General features: G+C 40.6%; 1 protein-coding gene across 1 annotated transcript in view; it reads left to right on the forward strand.

Moving 5' to 3' along the window:
- ctnnd2a (catenin (cadherin-associated protein), delta 2a) overlaps positions 1 to 21332 on the forward strand; it is a gene marked incomplete at its 3' end in the record, with an annotated part of 234759 nt that overhangs the window by 149120 nt on the left and 64307 nt on the right. Inside the window, exon 13 of the mRNA XM_083995112.1 lies at positions 17472 to 17604. Coding sequence (XP_083851238.1) covers positions 17472 to 17604 — 133 coding nt within the window. The remainder of the gene's footprint in view (positions 1 to 17471; positions 17605 to 21332) is intronic.

Here is a 21332-nt window from a genome sequence, read left to right on the forward strand (position 1 = left end):
AGAACTACCCAAAGCTGTGGGGAAACAACAAGAGAACACAGTAACATGAGTTACCCTTTTCTTCCTGTGTATAGGATGTTCAACAGGCCCTACTGTACAACAGGCTACTACCATTTTAGAACCAATGGGAGTTACCCCTTTCTTACGTTGTATGGCCAGCTTATATTTTGTCTCAATGCACAGACAGACAGAGGTAACTCTGAAATAAGGGTAGAATGTTAAGTTTGAGTTAAATATTTTTACACAGCTAGAATACTACTCGCAAAAACAAGGATTTGACCAATTTTCAGAATCCTAAATTCAATACAGTTGACTGGACAACAAAAATACTTTAAACTAATTTTTCTCAGAACTGCACTCTGAGGAGTTACCCCTTTCTTCCGTTGTAGGGCAGAGTAGTCCATTGGATTAAGACTGTCTCGGTTGTTTCTTTCTCAGTAATCCAGACTGACTTGATGATATTGATACCGGGGCTCTGTAAGAAACATACCATCTGTTGTAGGGCTTGTTGTTCCTAAAAATAGATCTTGAAGTTCTGTATGACTTTGGGTTTATGTTTGGGGTCATTGTCATGCTGTCTAAGTGACTAAAAGTTTTCCACAGTACTGTTTGCCAGACTGCACACAGTCATGGTCAATGAGCTGAGCCGTTTCATGTATCACTGAACCTGTGGAATGAGTAGTCTAATGATCAGTGGCCAGAAAAATAAAGGAAATTGAAAAATACACATTTTTTTGATGATTTCATATGCTGCTTGATATGATAAAAATGAATAAAATATGTTGTTGTCAAAGTGGAAAGTGTTCAATTGGCTTGAAACAGATGAAGAAACGGGTGAGATGTTTCAGCACCACGGACAGAGACAGAAAGTACATTGGGGTCGAAAGTTTCAGCACCATGGAGAGAGACAAAGCGCTTGTGAGACTGTTGTTACTGCTGCAAAATAACTGCTGCTACTGTTGGTACCACTTGTTCTTGTTCTACTGCTGCATACACAGTGGCTGCTGTACTCACGTAATGCAGCCTTTGTTACAGCACAGTACCAGGGCAACAGGCACGCAGCAAAATAGATCAATCAAAAACCTTAAGACATTAATCATAAATTAGAAGTAAAGTGTAATACATTATATATTATAAGATGTGTTAAATACAAACTACCTACTCTGTCTGTTTTTAATGCCATTCACAGTAGACCCATGTTCTAGCCACAAAGGCTTTTGCAGTTCCAGATGATTTGTCAAGACCCCATATTGCACATTGCAAGAGGTGATAACCGAAACTCCTGTGAGTGTGTTAAATGATATTTGAAGTAGGTATTTTTAAGTGTTGCTACTGCTATATACAGTAGCTAGTGTTAGAATTAACAGCAGTTACCAGTCAAGTCTACTCCCCAGTTCAGGGGGAATCAAACAGCTGTCTCCAGTGCTTGAAAGCAACACCGATGTGAAGTCCTGTGTCTTTCATGCCTTTCTTGTATTCTAGTTAGCACACTAACCAGCTCGACACCCTGTGGAGGTAGTGCCACAGGGCGTATTATAAACTCTAGTCTCTAGCTCAGCAGAATTAGAACAATTAAGCAAACAGCCCTTTAAAAAACAACTCTTTATTTATACAATTTAGCTGCCTTCTCTCAATAGTGACTCTGTGAAGACAATAAACCTCCCATGTCATTGAAATTTTTTGAATTATTCTTAAATGGTCCATTTTATATGAATCTTTCATTGACAGAACAGATAGAGAATTTAATGAAGGATAGACTAGGGAAGAGTATGTGATGTTTCCTTTCTGCACTCTGCTTTTAGAGGATAGCAGAAGTGAAACACATGCTTAACCTCACCATGAACGACTGCTTGACTGAAAGAGACCAAGACAGAAAGGACGAAAGCCCGTCAGTACCTTTTTGTCCTTTGTAAATAATCTGTGTTCTGCATCAGGTGTAGAAAAAGTTAAGAGAAAAAATGAAATGGCATTGAGAGAAGACAAAATACAGGTTGGTAAATGGGTGACTCAGGAGGACGGAGCAAGAGAGGGAGGACAATAAGGGTGTGAGAGACACAGTCATAGGGTGAGCAAGGGATTTAAAGAAAGAAAGAGAGAGGAAGGAAGGAAGAGAGAGAGAGAAAGACAGAGGAGAGAGGACACACTCTATTGGCTCTCAGCACGGCCCAGGGGTAATTTCCTCTCCGCATGAGAAATGCATGCTGGGATATGGAATCACCTCCAAGGGAGGGTAATGATGCATTGCCAGAGCCTTGGCCCTGAGGCACAGTGTGTGTGTGTATGCGTGTGTGTTTACTTGTGTGTGTGCGTGCGTGTGCGTGCGCGTACGCATCTGTGCCCTGGCCATCATCCCTGCCTGTTCTGGGTAAATTGCCCATTGTAGTTATTTTCCTTTTCTGAGGTGGCCTATCTGTTTGTGCACGTGTGTATGTGTGTGTGACCTTGGAATGATAACAGCACTCATCTGCTTTCTTCTCTGCTGTGGTGAGCTTCACCCTAAATCTGAGGCCACAGAGATAAAAGGATAGACCAAAGAGAGACAGACGGACAGATAAATGTGAATGAGGTGGCCACTGGGTGGTCACACAGAGGTGCGTTTATACAGATGTTAACATTTAAGCATTTAGGCCCAGTTAAATGGAAAAAAACCGACAAAGATAAGATTCACATATACACAAAACTTGAGGCTAAGGCATAAAATGGGATGCATAATATTTGGCTGTGAAGCAGGGAGAGTGAATCACAGAACATGTGGATTTAATTGCTGTCTTCACTGTTTCAGCGGCAGAACCATGTCTTCTCATTATGTGTGTGTGTGTGCTTGCATATGGGTGTGTGATGTCAATAATGAATTTGTCATGTTCTTTTGATCCAATCATGGCGTTATTGTTGCCAACTAGCATTTCTTTGATTAACATCCATCAAATCTTTTACACACACACAAACACACAGGCACATGCAAAAGCCTCTATTCAGCATGCGAACCTAATCTATTGGGTAGGGGAAAAGGTTAATATATGATGTTTGAGCTGCCTCATACTTAACAAAAGTATGATAATAGATGCTCTCCTTCCCTCCTCCTCCCACCGCCCCTCTGCCTCTCCGTCTCCTGACACTGGCGGCATTTCAGAGGGATTATGGGAAAATGTCACACCAGCAAAATTACTGTATATCCTCTATCCTTTCCAAGCCTTGCTTCACCTCTCCTCTCCTCTAGCTCATATTTGACAGCACAGCCTAACTATACTCCATCAACAGACCTAAGCACATAAAGAACCGTAAATGTAACTTTTGAAAAAGTTTGCTGGACTCATAATCTTCTCCTTTATACTTAATGAAATTGTCTCGAAAAAAAATGGTTTTATTTATTCCTCCTATGCATTTCAACAGAACAAATAATCCCTATCAGCCCTCAATCATTAGAGTACCTAATGTATTTTTTAAAGTAAGTGATACCTTTTATTTCTATTGAGGAATACTGCATCATTTCTGTTAGGCAGACAATAATCTTATTGATTAGTAAGATCCCTCTTTTATCAAAGCCGTATTATTTTTTGGACTTCACACCAAATATGTTTCTCAGAGCCCTTTCTGTGTTATAATGAGCCCTGACTGTGAGTATAGAGTGCATCTTACTTGAATGCGAGCAGAATTCAGTTAAAGTTATAGCTCTAGTTATGTGTAGCGCAGTTCAGTGCTATCAATATAACTAGCCTCATGAGACAGTACTGGGATTTATTTATTTATTTTTCACTTGGACCTCAGCGCAGTCTTGCATGAACTCAGTGTTATTGACTTTACACTCAGATGAATGTATCTCTCCTTTAATTACCTTTTTGGCTTGACCTCAACAACCGCAGCACCATCCCTATAAACACAAACGTCTGTGACTGAAAGACTGACTGACTGGTTGTGTCATACTGTTTTTCAGCTAATTACTACACTAGGCATGAAGGTATACCATTGGCTAGTCCTAACCCTAACCCTGCTGCTCGTTTCCCTCCATTGGCTGTCGCTTTTATAACATGAATTGGCACAAACACTTCCTATAAAGGCACAGAGTAGGGTGCTATAGTTCATGCCAATTTAGCACATTTGTCACTTGATTTATAGCGCCTTTTTCCTATTAGTTCCCACTGAAGAGAGTTCCCACTACCCTGCAAGTGAGAGGGACACCCCTCCCTAGTCTGCTCTGTTCAGTTAATGGCAAAGAGGTGGAGCAGCAGTTTGTTAATGGGCCACGTTTCAGTGACTATTTCATCCCTTGTTCTGTTGTCTGGCACTAGAAGCAGAGCAATGTAAATGAGATCAGCTTTAATGGGGATTTGGCTGCATTGAAATGTCTATGTGAGCACAAAGAGTAGGAGAGAAGCAGATAAAGAGCTGAAACCAGCTGACAACTGGGACAATGAAGATATGTCAGTTGTTGACACACCAGTTTTCAACTCTGTCCCCAATCACTGACCATATGTGGCCCAGCCATACACTGGATTTTGACCCAGTCTTGTTCATTAACATTCACCACAGACATTCATTTCAAGTGACATTCTCCCCTGCTTCAGCTGCTTGTATCTTCTGCACAATCTTCCATGGGTTTGTGGATGTTAAGGTCAGTGAGATGCACTGTTCTCACGCTGTAGAGGGACCTTGACCTTTCAGCTGAGCTGCTTGCAAGAAATCATGTGTCGAGTGCTTGTTATTGGACCCAGTGGGATTCAGTAATGAACACAGAACTAGAATAAAGCTGAAGCTGGGAGAACAGAGGTAAAGGAGTATGAATAAGACAGAAAGGGGGAAATACACAATACAAAGGTAAACCTGTTGTAGAAAGTATGCCAGAGGTTGCTTGTTGTGCTCATTTGAAATTGTAAGTAAAGTTGGAAAATGTGTATAGCAACATTATGATCAAAATCACAACAGTAATTTCTTGTGACATGTGGTCAGATTCAGCCATGCTGCCCTGTGCTATAACATGGCTGTATGCATGTTTTAGTGATCTCATATTAGACCGTTACTAAAATAAAACCACCTCTGGACTTAATCTAATTCTCTCTCCTTCTCTTGTTAATCAAAGGAGACTGGCTCACAGGTGTGCTACCCACACACAGAAGATAAAGATACCAAAGCAGCAGCTAACTGGGCAAAATGAGATTTGAAAGAAACAGTTATCTAATATTGTCGATTTAACCTTCTTGTGTCATTGAAAGTTGCTGCTCTCAATGATATTGAACGACTTCTTGGCTGAGAGAGAAGATTTCTTGCACAACATTTTGACACACATCTCATTTGAATACTCCCCTCTGAAAAGCTCCTCAGAAAAAGCAAAGCCAATGTCAATATTATACCAGAAGAGAGAGAGGCAGAAAACACATATTGCAAGAAGTTGAACAAACTCTGCGTATGAGCTGTCAAACTCGCAGGATCACAGGAGCATGAAACTAAATACAGGTCAGCTGTATGGGGCCGTATTGTAGGAAGCCCAGGAGCAGGCGTGTGACTGGGAGGTCAGTGCTTCAATCCCCCAGACTGTCAGGATGAATCTGGATGAGGAGGTAAAACAGTTCTCCCCACCACCCACCACTTAAATGCCCTTAAGCCAGGCCCTTGACCTCTCAACGGTTCCAGTGGAAACTGATCTGTCTCCACCAGATTGGTCTGTGTAGCTACACTGCAACATGCTAACTGAAACTACCCCAGGTAAATAAAACAAACATAAATACATTGAGGACAGAGTGCTGATGGTACATGTAGCCATTGTCAAGAAGCCCTATCAGTTATTTACTGTGTGGAGGAACTCTTCTATCTACCATGTAAAAATAGGTTTTTGGTTGTCTCATTATGATTTTTTTAATTATTTATTTCCATCCTTGGAAACTTTTGATCAGAGACTCTCCGCTTGTTATCTGCAGAGTCGATCCACTGAGTCATGATAAAATTAGTCAGACGCATTCCAGCAGTGCTGATTCAATTTAGAAACACTTCTCCATCGCGCATCCATCTCTCCATCTAGCTCTCCATCTCTACATCACACTTCTGCAGGTGCACTTGGCTCGACCATGATGATAGGCTGGTAAGTGGAGGCATCCCCTCCCTGCACATCAAGTGTTTTCTCCCTCATGCAGTAAACACAGTTCCTATTCTGACACCCACCCTGCTGGTCTTTGTCTATTAAACATGCTTGCCATCTTTTTTTTCTATTTTAATCCCTTCCACTCTCTCTCTCTCTCTCTGGTTCTGTCTCTTTTCCCTGTTATCAAACTTCCTCCCTCTTCCTCTCTGCAGGGGTGTGAGGTGGTGCCTCAGACTCTGCACACCACGCTGACAATAGTGTCATATTTGAATCTGAGTGTGCATCTCTGTCCACAACACGCATGTGTGTTTGTGTGTGAATGTGTGCGTGTGCTTTGACCGTGACTCAAGTGAAACAGAAATCTTGGGTAGAGTGACGGGAGGAAGAGATAGAGCGAAAAAAAATAGAGAAGGAATCTACAGTAGGAGAGACAATTAGGAGGAGAGAGGGATCATGGTGAATTGAGAAATAGATGCAGGGCTTGCTGTCGTATGAGTCACTGCACAAGGTTGGTGGTGTTGTCTTACCCCTCCTAGTGAAGGTGTGTGTGTTTGGTGCAGGCCATGGCACTCGCTGCGGTGTGGATTCATGCATGATTGTGTTTGCTTTTTCCCCTGTGTACATTTTGTACCTTTTGTGTATTTGCCTCAATCACTTCACTGGTTTTTGTACTCTTGAAATTCCATCTGCCAGTGCCAAGGCATGAATCTCGTGAAATGCAAACCGTATATTTGCATCAGGATGAATCAATATTATGTACAAATTCTCCAGAGAAAGAAGTAGAACTAATTCAGTTGCTATGTACATACAACATTTACCACAGATATTTGACACATACATACAAACCATGATAAAGGAGTCCTTAGTGAAAATACATTTTTGGCCACTTCCAGCTACTTCGTTTTAGAGCTTTCACAGTAATCCTAAGAATTACAAACTGAACTGAACCAGAACACATAGTTGTAGTAGAAATTGTGACTGGATTGTGTTTTAATGTCAACGTAATGGAAATGTATGTCAAAATTATGCATTCATCATGTTTCAGATTCCAGACACAACTTGGTTATTTGCATTTGACCGAAGCCACAGTCTTATCCTTACCTTAATGAAAGTGAAATTCTACCTGTCAGGACTTTGGATGTTAACTTCGGTTATGTGCTTTGTACACCTGCCATCCACACCAACCACTCCCTGGTGACTCTGCTGTCAATACAGCCAATGTAGAGCTTATTGATTCTTAAAAAAAGAAAGCATTGCATGTGAACATAATCCAGCCAGAGAATTATGTTTCCTACAGTTTTGTGTTCAAGTTGGGTTGTGTAGAAATGTCATTCCTAGGACACAGGGTTTATCAGAGTTGTATTGCTCAAGGTGGAAAATAATTTAACTTTTATTCCATCGTGTTTTTTGTTTTTTGACTTTTGTGCTTGCAATCATTTTGCAAGGATGGATGAACATAGAAAATGAATGTTTTCTTACCAAATTACACCACTTAAGAGAATGCAGCCATCTGTATCATTGAATTGTTACCTAGTGAATATCAGGCAGCAAGACAACTGAAATCTCAACTCAAACTGAATAAAAGGGCAGAAAATAAAGGATCTTAGTTGTCAAATAGATTCCTCTTTTATTGTTTACATATTGCTGTCAGATTTCTAATTTTATTTTATGATAATATTAGCAAAAACATTTAAATGCAGCTGGCCGTTTTTATGAGAGCGCATTACCTGTTACTGTGTTAGAGATATTACACTCACATATGAACATCCACATAATAGGCAGCAGTATCACAATCACATCATCATTATGACAGTAATCCCTCCATTTTCAGCTGTTACCATGCACCGTGATGTCCTGCACACCGCAGTGCTTGTCAAGAAATAGCACTCAATTGTCTTAATAATTCATTTTACATCATGTTTTGTTGTTTAATCCATATTTTATAACTACCCCCTTCTTACTCATTGTGTCATCATCTCCATAGTCAGCATCGTTATAGGCAGCAGTATCTTTGTGTTGTCTTGCACAGATTTTAGCTAATGCTGTACTGCCTCCGTTTCTCTGTGCTGTCTTATTGCCCAGTGTGAACTAATGAGAATAGCAGGTGCATAAGCTAATCACTGGTTTATTAGTTTTCCCTTCCCTCTTGTGTTACCTTGCTGATTGCACTATGCAACATGCTGCACACAAGGTAATATTGAAATATGAATATACACACACACAAACTCACACAGAGCCCAAGGAGAGTTTTGTCACCTCAAGGTGAACTGTATGTTTAAAATTACCCTGTAATGCCGGGGCAGTGGCAAATCACAATGAATTAGTGCACAACTACCTGTTCCTTACACTATAATACACTTTGACTTTGACAATGTAACAGGTTGATAATTATTAAAATATAAATGGCTGCAATGGGGAAATTTAGCTCCTGAATCCTTAATACTTATAGATTACTCAGCTACCCCATTGAGTCAGGCCCCCAAACTAGAGTCTCTTGTGAAGTGACTTTGTCTGTGCTGAGTAAAAACCCTTTAGAAAAGCGCATATGCATGACAACATCTTGGTATCAGTGGGAGGCTTTTTAGGAATCTGTGCCCAGTGGCTGCTCATTTTATGGTCCACTGACACTCAGAGACAAATGCACTGTCAAACACTTTGCGGTGATTACATTTTTGGTATTTAGTGTTTGATCTGCATGTGGTCTTTACAGCACATCCATAAAATAGACTGACCGTGCACTAACAAATGTTCAGACATGGAGCAGAAGAATTTCAACAAAGCCCAGTAACTGGGCAATGAACGTAAAATGAAATCTGTTCCTGAAAGTTTTCAATGGAAATCCTGGCTTCTACTGTGTGTCACTGACACACACATAGTATATACTTTCAGACATTCAGTGTTTTTTTTGTTTTTTTTAGCTAAATACCAGTTTCTTGCAAACTCTTTGGAAGAAAACTCTCAGGTGTGTGTCAGACAAAAACGGAAATAATCAAGACAGAGGAAGGCAGTTCTCTGACCTTTATACGAATGTCTGGCCCTGTAATGTGAATCTGACAGTTGCTCAATGCATTACACGCATGTGCAAATGCATCCGCCCACACACCCACGCATACACACACACGCACACACACATACGTAGTGCTAATATCCAACTTGACCTTATCAGTGTGAGATTCACATGGCAGAATAATTTGTGGTTACATGATGTACACTGGCTCACAAACTGACAGTGTGGCACCTTCATTAGGGGTGAGGCATGAAGGTGCATTTGTTGCTCACATGATGTGACCATACCTGCACGCATGCACGCATAGGCCAGCATTACCATGGTAAAAAATAGCTCACCTTTCCTGTATGTCATCTAGAGGCTAGATCAGCCTCATTGATATGATTCTCACACACACACACACACACATGCATACATAGGCTAGCATCCTCATTAGCATCATCATGGTAAAAATAGCTCACCTTTCTTGTTTGTCATTTATAGAGGCCAGAGCAGACTCATTGACATGATTGCATCTCAGATTGCAAATCAAGAGACAATGGGGCCGTAATTTTTCAGCAAGCGCTCCTTCATCCAGCATCTTAATCATCTGCCTGCACTTTGATTGACTGAGTGTAGTGCATGTGGATTTGATTGGTCAATTTGTTCACTTGTGTTGCAACGTGGCTTAAGTTGGAGTGGTTCTTCTCAATCGTATCGGACATCGTTGACGGGCGCTCCGCTGATGGAGGGTCACTGATGTCATGACCGTTTTTTCGCGCGTGAAGCAGAAACCAGAGTTGTCTTTCATTTCATGTGCTGCTTTTCCCTGATGTGGATTTGGATGGTGGATAAAAATAGAAAAATAATGAAAACCATTTTAATCAGCCCTCATATCCTCTTGTATCCAGGCAGTAATACTAAACCATGGCTTTGCCTACTACCTTGAACAAGGTTAGAGAACACTATTCATTCGTGTTGAAAGCAGCAACATGATAAAAGCCCATTGCACAACACTGCATCTTTTACTACAACCGCACAAATATTCAGATAGATGGTGCGAGGGCAACAGATAATTCCTTATTCCTGCTTTTGGATACAGTCACATACTGTACACAGCTCAGTCTTAATGATGGTGGTGTGTGATACATTGTAATGGTCCAGGTCACCTCAGTTTCTATTGGCCCGTCTAATGAATGTTTGACTGAGTGTATGTTTCACTGGTTTATTGTTTGGCTATGTAAACATCCAGTAATTGCACTGTGTGACGGGGGAATTGTGCCACCGGGCTAAAAATTACTGATCAGCAAGTATGGGATAATAGCTGTGTGAATATGTGCGTATTTTTGACTCTTTGTAGATATGGACGTGTTTGTTTGTGTATCTTCAGTGTATATGCAGCATGCGTGGGTGTGCGCTTACGTGGGTGTGTTTGTGTTTATCGGACGTTTATGCCTGTGCTTAACCGCAGTGCGTGTGTATATTCAGTTCGCTGTGCACGTGCATGTCTGCGTGCCCTTCACTGGGTGTGTGTTCCAATGAACACCTGTCTGTCAGCTTAATACCGTATTCAATTAGCTCTCCAATTTTGTGTGTTCAGCTAATTGCAAGGACTAGCGCCAGCGTTTGTGTTTCCCTTACCCTGGCAAATCGCTCCATGCTCCTGCACACCAATGTTCCCCATCACTAGCCCCACCCATGCCAGCCGCACACACACCTACATACACACACACTTACAAAAGTCATTTTCTAAGTAGACACACTTATCCAGAGCTAATTGTTTAAAGGGCAAATAGTAGATAGGACCGGTGCTCATACAAGGCTGTAAATTGATGCTGTATTTGAGCAGTAGAACAGATCAATGGAGAGTGATGCAGTGAACACTAGAACATAAAAATCTAAATATCCCCTTCTCACTGTGTTTGACACTTTTTGCATAATTATTCCTCCAAGATAAGTCATGACTCAGCTTGATTAGATCTTAATTAAATACATTTCTACCTCTTTTTTTTAAATAAATTGAACAAGAATACATTACAGTATGCTTTAATGATACCACTAAGATGCTGTATACTGTTTTATATAAGCTAGTATTATCATGACATAAACTCAATTTATATTAGAGTTGCTCAAGTTCTTTTAAAACCCGCCAATGACATACAGTACATTTCATCACTCGCTCTTTTCCCTCCATCATCTGTCTGTGTTCCATTCAGTCTAAGTCAGTCTCATTCATTCAACACCTCTCATTCTTCTCACTCAGTCCTTTGTTCATTTTTATTCAACCTCCTGAGCCCCCTATTCCCAGCTGGAAGATGCCATAGAGAAAGCGTATTGATTTTTTTCTTACTATGTGTGCTTCTTGCAAAAGCCTCTGGATGGAAAAAGTTCAGACTCATCCAAGAAAAAGAGGCAGCGCATGAGTGAAAATCAAGGATGGTGGTATATGAAAACAAAGGAGGAGGAGGAGAAGAGGGAGACGGTCATGTGGGCTCTCGCACTGATGTGATGAGCTTGAGAGGAGAGGCGATCTTCACTTCCTCTGTTTATTCCATTCATCATTTCTCCCCTTTGCAGCCTCTGCAACACATTCTGTTGCTTTTATTCATGGCTCTTGTTTCTCCTCTCAGAGTCATTTCCATTTACCCATCATCAGTAAATAGGGATAGGTAAGGAGCAGGAGAATGGGTACAGAAAATGAGGTGTTTTCATTGCAGACACTGCAGTTGCTTTTTTTTTTCCTTCTTGAATGTTGTTTATTTCTGGATGGGTTTCATCCCTGGCTCCATCCAACCATCTCTATCTCTTCATTTGTCTGCTATGCCATTGCAAGCATCACCGTCTCTCTTTCTCCACCTTTCATTGATCCCTCTTACTCCAGCTGAGATTTGTAAGTTCTTTCAGCCGCAACAGAGCTCCACACAGAAGAAATCTTTAGCAGAAGGGGGAGAGCATGTGCAAAACATGCAATAATGCTTAAGGTCTCAAGGACCAAATCACAGAAAATCCATTGTGGTAGACATTAAATTCTGCAGCCATTTGTCAAAATTTGTCAACCATTCCTAATCAGGTTGATTTGAATAAAATCTTTATGTGCTCTCGAATTAAAAATGCTGTCACTGGGTGATAAATAGTCAGTAAATAGTGTGGGGGGGTTCATTCCTACTTAAGAATTAAAAAACAATTTGTGATTCGTCTAACTCTTGGCCCAGCTAGTATGGTTCTGCTTTTGGTACTGAGATTACTTTAAAGTTGGACAGCGATCATGATCTTAGTTAAATATTGAACAGTTTGACCTGAGACATGAGATGGGACATTTTTAGATTAATCTTTGTCCTTGACGGGAGAAAATAAGTTAAGATACATCAGAGATCCTTGTCTACCAGCAGTAATCCTCTGCACTTGAGAGGAATCCTATTGCCCTGGCTGTGTGCCCAGGAGCAGCTTAAACTTTCTGTCAAGTATTTGTCAGCAGAGCACATCAACAGTGTCGACTACTTTCCAGGATAACATCTTAATTAAGTTGCTTCTAATTAGGGAGACCCAGCACAGCACTTCAAAGCGGTTTGTGCATCTTTACCTGTATCTTTTATTGGCTGCTATTTATTGGATGAATTTCTGAAGTTTCTACTTTGTATTAAATTACACACGCACACGTGTGTTAACAGATGGGATAGGAATTCATGTATAAACAGAGCAGAGCACCCACCCTATACACTACTATAAAAAGTACAAGATTTAATCACTTCCAAATTGTTCTCAGAGTACATACCATACTGTATACCCAAGCAACTGCACATTTTTTCCATTCCCTTAGTTTATTGCATAGAGGCGTAATAGAGAAGGTAGAGGATGCACATTGTGAGAGATAAAAAGAGAGGATAATGAAAGAGGTTAGTGTGGGTTATAAAAATTATTTTAATAAACAATGTTTGACTACAAGCAATAATTTGGTATTGTATCGAAGTCAAGCATTTGTTGCAAGGACACTGCCAAATGTGATTTGATATCCAAGACACATGGCATACAATGTCAGTGGAGATATCACTGAACGAAGCCATGCACATTAGTTTATCAACTTCAACTCCATCACCACGCACCAACACCCTTGTAATAGGTCACCTTATATATAATTTAATAGTATTTAATGTGATAGCCTGCTGGCATAGGACAACCTGTGGATTTGTTATCTCCCTCAAACTATCCCAAAATAACTCCCGTCCACCCATCACCCCCACACCACCCCCAGACCACCAAAATCTCTCCACTCTTCTTTTCTTCAGCCCCTGCTCATTCTCTGTTTCACATCCATCCCAACACAGTGATGAAGATTGATGTCCAGGCTCTAATTAGCATCTGCTTTTGTATGCACACTGCCAGTCTGTCCAGTCTTGACCCTCCGATCGGTTAACAGACATGACAGGCCTTGTCCAATCACATTAAGGCCAGTGGGACAGGCTTCCTGTGTGGAGATGTCACTCCAGATTCATTGTTCTAAGAGACCTAATTCATAAACCATGCATTTCTTTTCTTTTCTTTTTTTTAAAATGTTGTTTTCAATTATGCTCCATATAAAGTGTTTTGATCATGCTAATATTGATCTTAACTACTAGTTGATCTATACATCTGTAATGCAGATCACTCCTTTTTTTTCACCACTTGAAGACTGTGCTCATACAGATGTGGATTTGATATTTTGACCGGCCCCCATTTTGGCTAATTACACTGTGTGTGTCTAGCTATATAGTACTACTGTAATGCATGCTGGGGGCAGTTATAAATAATTCATTGTGACTACAGTGGAGTCAGTTTGACTCAGTCATCATTTCTTTAACTTTGCAGCTATGTATCACATCCTTTGTTACATAATCCACCCATTAAAACTTTGATGCTGCCTTTTTGTCCATAAGAGTTCATGGATACAGGGAACATGACGATGAGTGATGAAACCCAGGGAAATGTAATGCTGTCACTCATGTCTCTCCCGTTACCTTCAACCTTCCTCCACGAGGCAGAGGAACTGGAATTATTCACAGCAACAATCAAGCAATCTGTGTGAAAATCAGCATCAGCACCAGAGCATCACTCGTGTGTGCACGTCTGTGTGTATCCAATTAGCCTTTTCACAGATTAGATGAGCTTTGTGTTGTCGCTCAGTGTGTGTGTGTGTTCATATACTGTACGTATTGACTTGTGCGTGCTCTATGTTAGTGGTCATGTTGGGATTTCAGATAGAAGTGCAGATGTCTCATGGGACCTGAACATGAAACGAGAAACGAGAGTTGAAGATAAGTCTCATGAAAAGAAAGAAATCCTTTGATAATCCTTGTATTTTCATGGGTTGTACTTTTCCTATCACTTTTCGCCTCCCTTCCCTGCATGTGTTTGTGCGTGCCTGCATCAAAGACCCACCATCGCTCCTTTCCCCCTGTCCCATTTATATCACTGTCTCTGCCTCCTCACCCTCCCTTCTTCCACCAACTCCCTTGCTACCTAACTTTATTCTCAGTATGTCAGACCGCTCTGCTGCCATACCTAGTGTTTCCATTTAAAACATTTTTCTGCATCACGTCTCTGCACGTCGCAAGAAATCGTTGATTTATAAACAAAGGGACCAGTGTGTCGCATCAGGAAGGTGTAGCTGAAGTTAAAAAGATAAGCTGACAAATTGTTCTCTGTGGCTTTTATACCACTCAAGGCATAATATAATAACATGAAAGCACATTAAGAATATAGCATCTAAACAGCAGCATTTTGTGCTTCAGACTCCTCAGAAGCTGCTTGGGTTTTTAGTGTGAATCCTGCAGTTTTGTTGGAACCGCCACTTTGATCAATTCTTCCATTTATGGGCTGTATCCCTCTCTGTTTGCATCCCACTGTTTCACATCTCTGGCTTGTCACCTGGCGATGTGTCTTCCAGGCCTGTAGCTCTCATTAGTACCTGTGTAGACATGACTGGCATCTCATCTGAGGGGTTGTTTTCCTCTTTCTCGTTCCTCTTTTTTTATTTTTACCTTTTTTCTTGCCCAATATCCTCAGTTTTTTTTCAGAACGCTCTGGTTCTTTTCCTCAGCTCGGCTTCCTCATTCTCATTCTCCCTCTTTCTCTCTCCCGCTCTGTTCCTCTCACTCTGTCTCTCTCGACCAGGGGTTTTTAATTAATGGCGAGCCATGATGCTTATCTTATCAGCAGATCACTCTGCTTTCTATTAACTACACTGGCAGAGCTGGGACGCTGCAGGGGATGGATGACATACACACTAGCACGCTGAAACACACACATACACATGCACGCACATTAACACACTGTTAAAAATCATACATTCATACACAGAAAAGTACACACCGATGAATATGAAAACGCTAGCAAGTGTGCACACACACGTACACGCACGCACACTGACACAAACTAACACAGAGCCAAACAGGCACAGAGGCAATTGTGTCCATATAAATACACATCATGATCCTATCTTAATCTTGCCACACACACACACTCACACTCTCACACACGCACACAAACAAACAAACTGCCCTGATGGTATCTAGCTGTGTGATTTAAGTAGCGTTGTTTGAGGGTCTCTCCTCCTAAATCCCCTAAATGCCTTGGGAATCCCTCCCTCTTCCTCCCTCTCTCTATCTCTACTCTGCCTCCCTCCTTCAGTCCTGCTTTCTGGCTGAATGAACACTTATCATTTGGCAGATAAAGAGCCGTCCACGCCGGAGCTTTCTTTATCTTTCAGAGCCATGTTTACTCCCCGTGAACGCGCTGCTTTTCACAGATGTTTCATAGACCACATTTGCTAGATCTGACAGGGATGAGAGCACGGTGTCAAGGCTTCATTTTCTGCTGCAAAAATAAATTTCTCTCTCACACACACACAGTCTTCCACCACATCAATTTTAACTCCCCCGGTGGGTCAATTGTCCCATATTAACCACATTTTCCTGTTGTGGTGCGGACAAGCTTGGAGGCGAAATGAATAAACATTTTTCCCGATACCTTGATGGGGAATACAGTGAGCTACATTTTGGCACAGAACAGTGAGCATGAAGGCAGAAACAAGAAAATCAATCCTCAAACACCACAATCGATGGGTGCCGCAAAAAATTTCAACATAGGTTTTCTTTAGATCGCACCAAGAGTTGACAGTTTTCTGAAAAGCATGGACAAACGGAGGGAGAGAGATACAGTAGTTACAGAGACACAGTTTACAGAATAGTAACTGGAGAAAATACTGCACTAGACTAGACTGTGGAGTCACACACTTACTGTATGTGCACACACACACATGCACTTACCCACACTTTCTCACAGGCTCATAATTTTCTCATCTGGGGGAATGGAGCAAAACAATTATCAACAGGGGATAATACAATAAAAGAGAGCATTTCCTGGGTATTACCAAGGGACAAAACATTTATTTCACTTTGTCCACTGTGCTCATACGAGTGTAAACTCCTAATGGTAGAAAGTATAGAACATAACTCACCCCACTCAAGCTGCAGACAGCACTCCGGCAGCTGGAGTGTGCAATTCTTCAAGCCTCTTACCTTCTTTTTTAAGCTTCCTCTGTTTCTGGGTTTGTGATAATTCATATTTGTATCAAACAATACAAAATGATTCAATTTAGTTTGCATTGATTTGCTTTCTGTTTCTCACATCAAGATGATTAAGCAATGAGTTGTTGTCCTTCACCTTGGTAATCCATAAGGCCCTAGCCTTTGCCATCTACCTTTCATCTTAGGTCTTTTTTCACAATATATTACATGCCTGTGGAACTAACGGAAACTACTTTGTTGGATCCTTGGAGCCTTTGTCAATGACACTTTTAGTCTTTTGTTAGGAATGGTGGCTACTGTTGTCATACTTGAAAACACAGCTATAAGCTTTTATGAGCTCACTATGAGTTGAATTCACTGGCCATAAAGGGTTGAAAGACTTTCAAAGAATCTCTGCTTCTTCAAGGAAAACCCCACTGCTCTTTAGTTTTTTTCAAGTACAGTTTGAGCTGGATTTTTCGCTTCTTATTTAATGTTCATGGCTGCTGCTTAACCTGGTGGCCTTCTCTTCTTCTTGCTGTAATTTCCTGTGCCTGTGATGGGAAATGACAAATCACATAGTTTTGGCAAACTGGGCACTCAGTGTGTGATTTGCATTATCTCTGTCCCACTGTGTTGCTTAGCTTATAAAGCTCTTTCCCATAAGAAGAATACTCTGCTTGACGCTTAAAATTCTCTTTCCTTCACATTCTCGGTCTTTGTGTGTCTGTCATTGTGTGGACAGACTGTGGAGCCGTGTAAGTGAATGTTTGCTTGTGTGCAGCTCTGGGAATTCTTCAAATTTCAGGTGTGTTTCAGTGAGATGCTTTGTCAAAGTGTTGGAGAAACTAAATGTGTCTCTCCCTCTCTGCAGAGAGTTTGGGTGGAGAGATCCGGAGCTGCCAGAGGTAATCCAGATGTTACAGCATCAGTTCCCATCGGTGCAGTCCAATGCAGCAGCCTACCTACAGCATCTCTGCTTTGGAGACAACAAGATCAAAGCCGAGGTTTGTATCCATGTGTGTGAGTTTCTGTGTGTGTGTTTTCAGTGTTGCGTGAGTGTTTCTTTAGAATCAATGTTGTTTTAAAAGAGAATGATTGTAACTTGGATGATGAAAGCCAAAAAAAGCTGTGTATTGGGAACCAAGCGAATACCTTGTTATGAGCTGCAATCTGAACAACTCAGGCTGTTTTGCATTTTTTTCTGCAATCATTTTCCAAAGATAGTGCATTAACTAATCAGCTCATGTTCAGCATGATGAAGCCAGCCACAATTTCCATTGTACGCAGTGCCTTCTATTGAGTTGTGTCTATGGTGGCAATAAAGTTCAATTAGTCCCAAAGTCATAAGTTTGTCTCTCAAAAGCAATTTTTGAGGGAACCCTCTCAGGAACGCTCTAATAAACCCCCTTTAATAAGGCTAGCGACACTGAAATAATGGCAGTGGCGCTTGTAGATGAAGTCACCACCAAGCCTCCAGATACACGGTCTCATTTCTACATCCCACCTCCACTCCCCCAAACCATATTACCCCCAGAATCAATTAACCAGCACATGCAAATGAGGACATTCACAAATGTTTTCATTACGAAATGATTTAAGTAGAGTCAGTATATTGCTGCCACTGCAACTGCATTGACAAGTGATGTCACATTTCTAAAAGTGCTCATTCTCACACAGACACAAGGACAAGGAAACACACCAACATGGCGGATTCAAACACAATCCGACAAAAGCTGAATATAGAAACTGGATGACAAAGATAACATAGAAGAATTAGTATGAACAGGCCTCTAATGGAGCCAATTAAACATGTAAACACAAAGACATGGCTCATTTTCCCTGACATGGACCCACTCACCCACCAACACAAACAAAGACCCACATACAAGGTACACATGAAAAGAAAATTGTAATCACTCTTACATACAAACACATCACACTTCATTCCACTCCCACTCCTTCATCCACGCAGCTCTGCGAGAACCCTAAGCGTTCATGTCCTTTTGTAAAGGGTGTAATTATTGTCTGAATGGAGGTGTCCAACAATGGAGCAACTGCGTATTGACAGTAGATGCTTTGGTCTGCCTTCATCAGCCTGTTTGATTGTCTTGCTCAGAGCCCAGGGTGTTGCTAAACACTATTTACACAAATTAAATTGGGATGAGATATCAACCAGCCAAAACCGACGCTTCACATCACATCAAATAAAAGCGGGCATTCACATGCGCATATCTGCACGCACACACTGCCATACATGAATGCAATGGCAAAATTCTGCCTGTGCATTATAGTGCAATGAGACACAACCGCATTTCTTAAATAGTTTTTAATGAAAAATAAACTTGACAGATGATTGCTAAGCCCGATACAGGATATTAGTTTGGTTAAAGATCCTTTTGTTAGAATGAAGCAGGATAGTGTGAAACTCGTAGTCTTACTGTGCTTTTCTTCTGTGATGATAAATAAGAATATTAGCCCATGGAACAAAGCACTGAACCACTAACTGTTACTTAATATGTTTACTTTTTGTTTTTTTTTCCTTTTGTGATATTAGTGCTCTTCTCAAAAGAGTTTTATGATTAAATTATTCTCGTCACATTTGAGAAAGAAAACCATTCTTCTGCTGCCTCCCAGTTCTTTCTGAGGGGATTTTAAAACTCCACACTACCTTTTCTTGTGTTATGATTGATCACCATTGCAACACAGATGTGTGCATGTACCGTAGCGTCATCATATTAATGATGGAGCACATCCTGGAACATCTTGACTCTCACTGATGTCTTTTTCTGAGATCTTCTTTATATCTGCCAGCATTCATAAAATTTCAATCAAAGGAAATTTAGAAGAAAGTTTCAGACCAAATAAACATTTCATGGCCTTCTGTAGAGACTGGCGGTAATTTTACTATGGAAGTTTCCTTAACCTGCGCACTAAATGTTTTAAAAATCTCCCTTTTGTTCAGTGTCGTAGTAGCTCTTGTGACATCTTTTGTTAATATTCAACAAGTTTCAGACTGTGTCGCAGTGTGGCTGTTTTTGTTCTGTTACAAAGGCTATGGAACATACGCAGACATATTAAGATGATTAAATACAATATTCATTACTTAAACGTTGGCACACTTTTCCATCAAAAGGCGAAGATAGTGTTTTATTAACTCCGAGAGGCATATGGGCGTTCTTTAAATGTGACTAAATGAATTGCTAACATGCTGTTATCTAGGCTTAAAGGATCCTCTATTGGGTCTTTGAACACAGTTTGAGGATTTATGTGTTAATCCTGTAAAGTTCAAACCATGATCAGTCTACATATGGGTCGGTTAGTGCTGTTCATCATGTAATTGCAGTTGAAGGATATCAGTGTGGGGAACCTTTCCCAACATGCACTGGGTCAATTATATTCTTGGTATGTTCCTCTTATCCTGGTGGTGATGTCATTTCTTCTGCTTTATGCATCAAAATGTTTCCATAGTTTCAACACTTTGATGCTTGTTAAATGATTGGATATGACAGGATAATGTTCGATATCTCAATAACGCCTTGACAGAACTTCTTGAATTTTGGCAACAGCATTTAATTCCAGTTTTTAGAAATTTACAAAAGTATTCAGACCCTTTACTGTGGCACTCCAAATCATGGTCAGTATGTGCATCTTGTTTATTTTAATTATCTCTGAGATGTGTTTTCAAATTGAGTTTAGCTGTGGAAAATTTAATTGATCGGACATAGTTTCGAAAAACCACATATATATGGTCCCACAATTCACACTGCATGTCAGAGCCAAAACAAAAGAAATATGCCATCCAGTCAAAGGAACTCTCTGTAGAGCTCTGTGATAAAACTGTGGCACATATGGGGGCAGAAAATGGAAGAAGTTTAGAACCACGGGTCAGGGAGGTGACCAACAACTCAAGCAGAGCTGAAGTCCTGGGTAAAGAAGTCCGAAAGGTCAATCATCTCAGCAGCACTCCATCAGTCGCCTTTATGGTCGAATGGCTTGATGGAAAAAACTTTGAATAAAAGGTACAGTTCACACTGAGATTTCCTCCAGTATTCAAAAGATCATGAAAAAAGAGTCTCTGGTCAAATGAGACAACAAATTTAACCCCGTGGACAGATCCTCAAACAATGTCTGACACCCCAGACTGTCCTTGAATGGCTCAGCCAAAGCCCAGACTCAAACAAAGAACTAATGGGTTTGCCGACAGAGGTTGGACCTGGACCACAGTGGTCGAGAAATTATCCACTTTTATTATTAAGATTTTTGAGACTGTTGAGACACAGCTGTATTTTCACAGCTGTGTCTTCAGTGGTTCAGAAAATAGAGATCAACATCTTTTATATCTATGTTCATTTATTATTCATGAAGTCTTCTCACCCAGAGGAGCCATTTGAATATTTGACAGCTACTCTAACAAAATAATAATTACTCCAAATGTGAATCAAATGATAATTATTTTAAAAGGGTGGCAGGTAATTTAGGTCAGCAGCATTTTGACATTACTAAAACACTCCCTTTATTTTCAGGATATTGAATAGTCGCCTCAAGATTTTATTCTTTTCTTCAAATGGCATATCTTCAAACAACAATCCTGTGATTTCCCATGATACCAAAGCTACAGAGAGGCTTACTTACAGCCCTCTTAGCTGTTTTATAAAAGAAACCGTAAATTACTAAATTGCAGGTTTAAGTGGCTTAATACTCTCATTAAATTGTTATTATTGTAATTATCAAT

This window comes from Trachurus trachurus (assembly GCF_905171665.1).
Source record: "Trachurus trachurus genome assembly, chromosome: 20".
NCBI classification, from domain to species: Eukaryota; Metazoa; Chordata; class Actinopteri; order Carangiformes; family Carangidae; genus Trachurus; species Trachurus trachurus.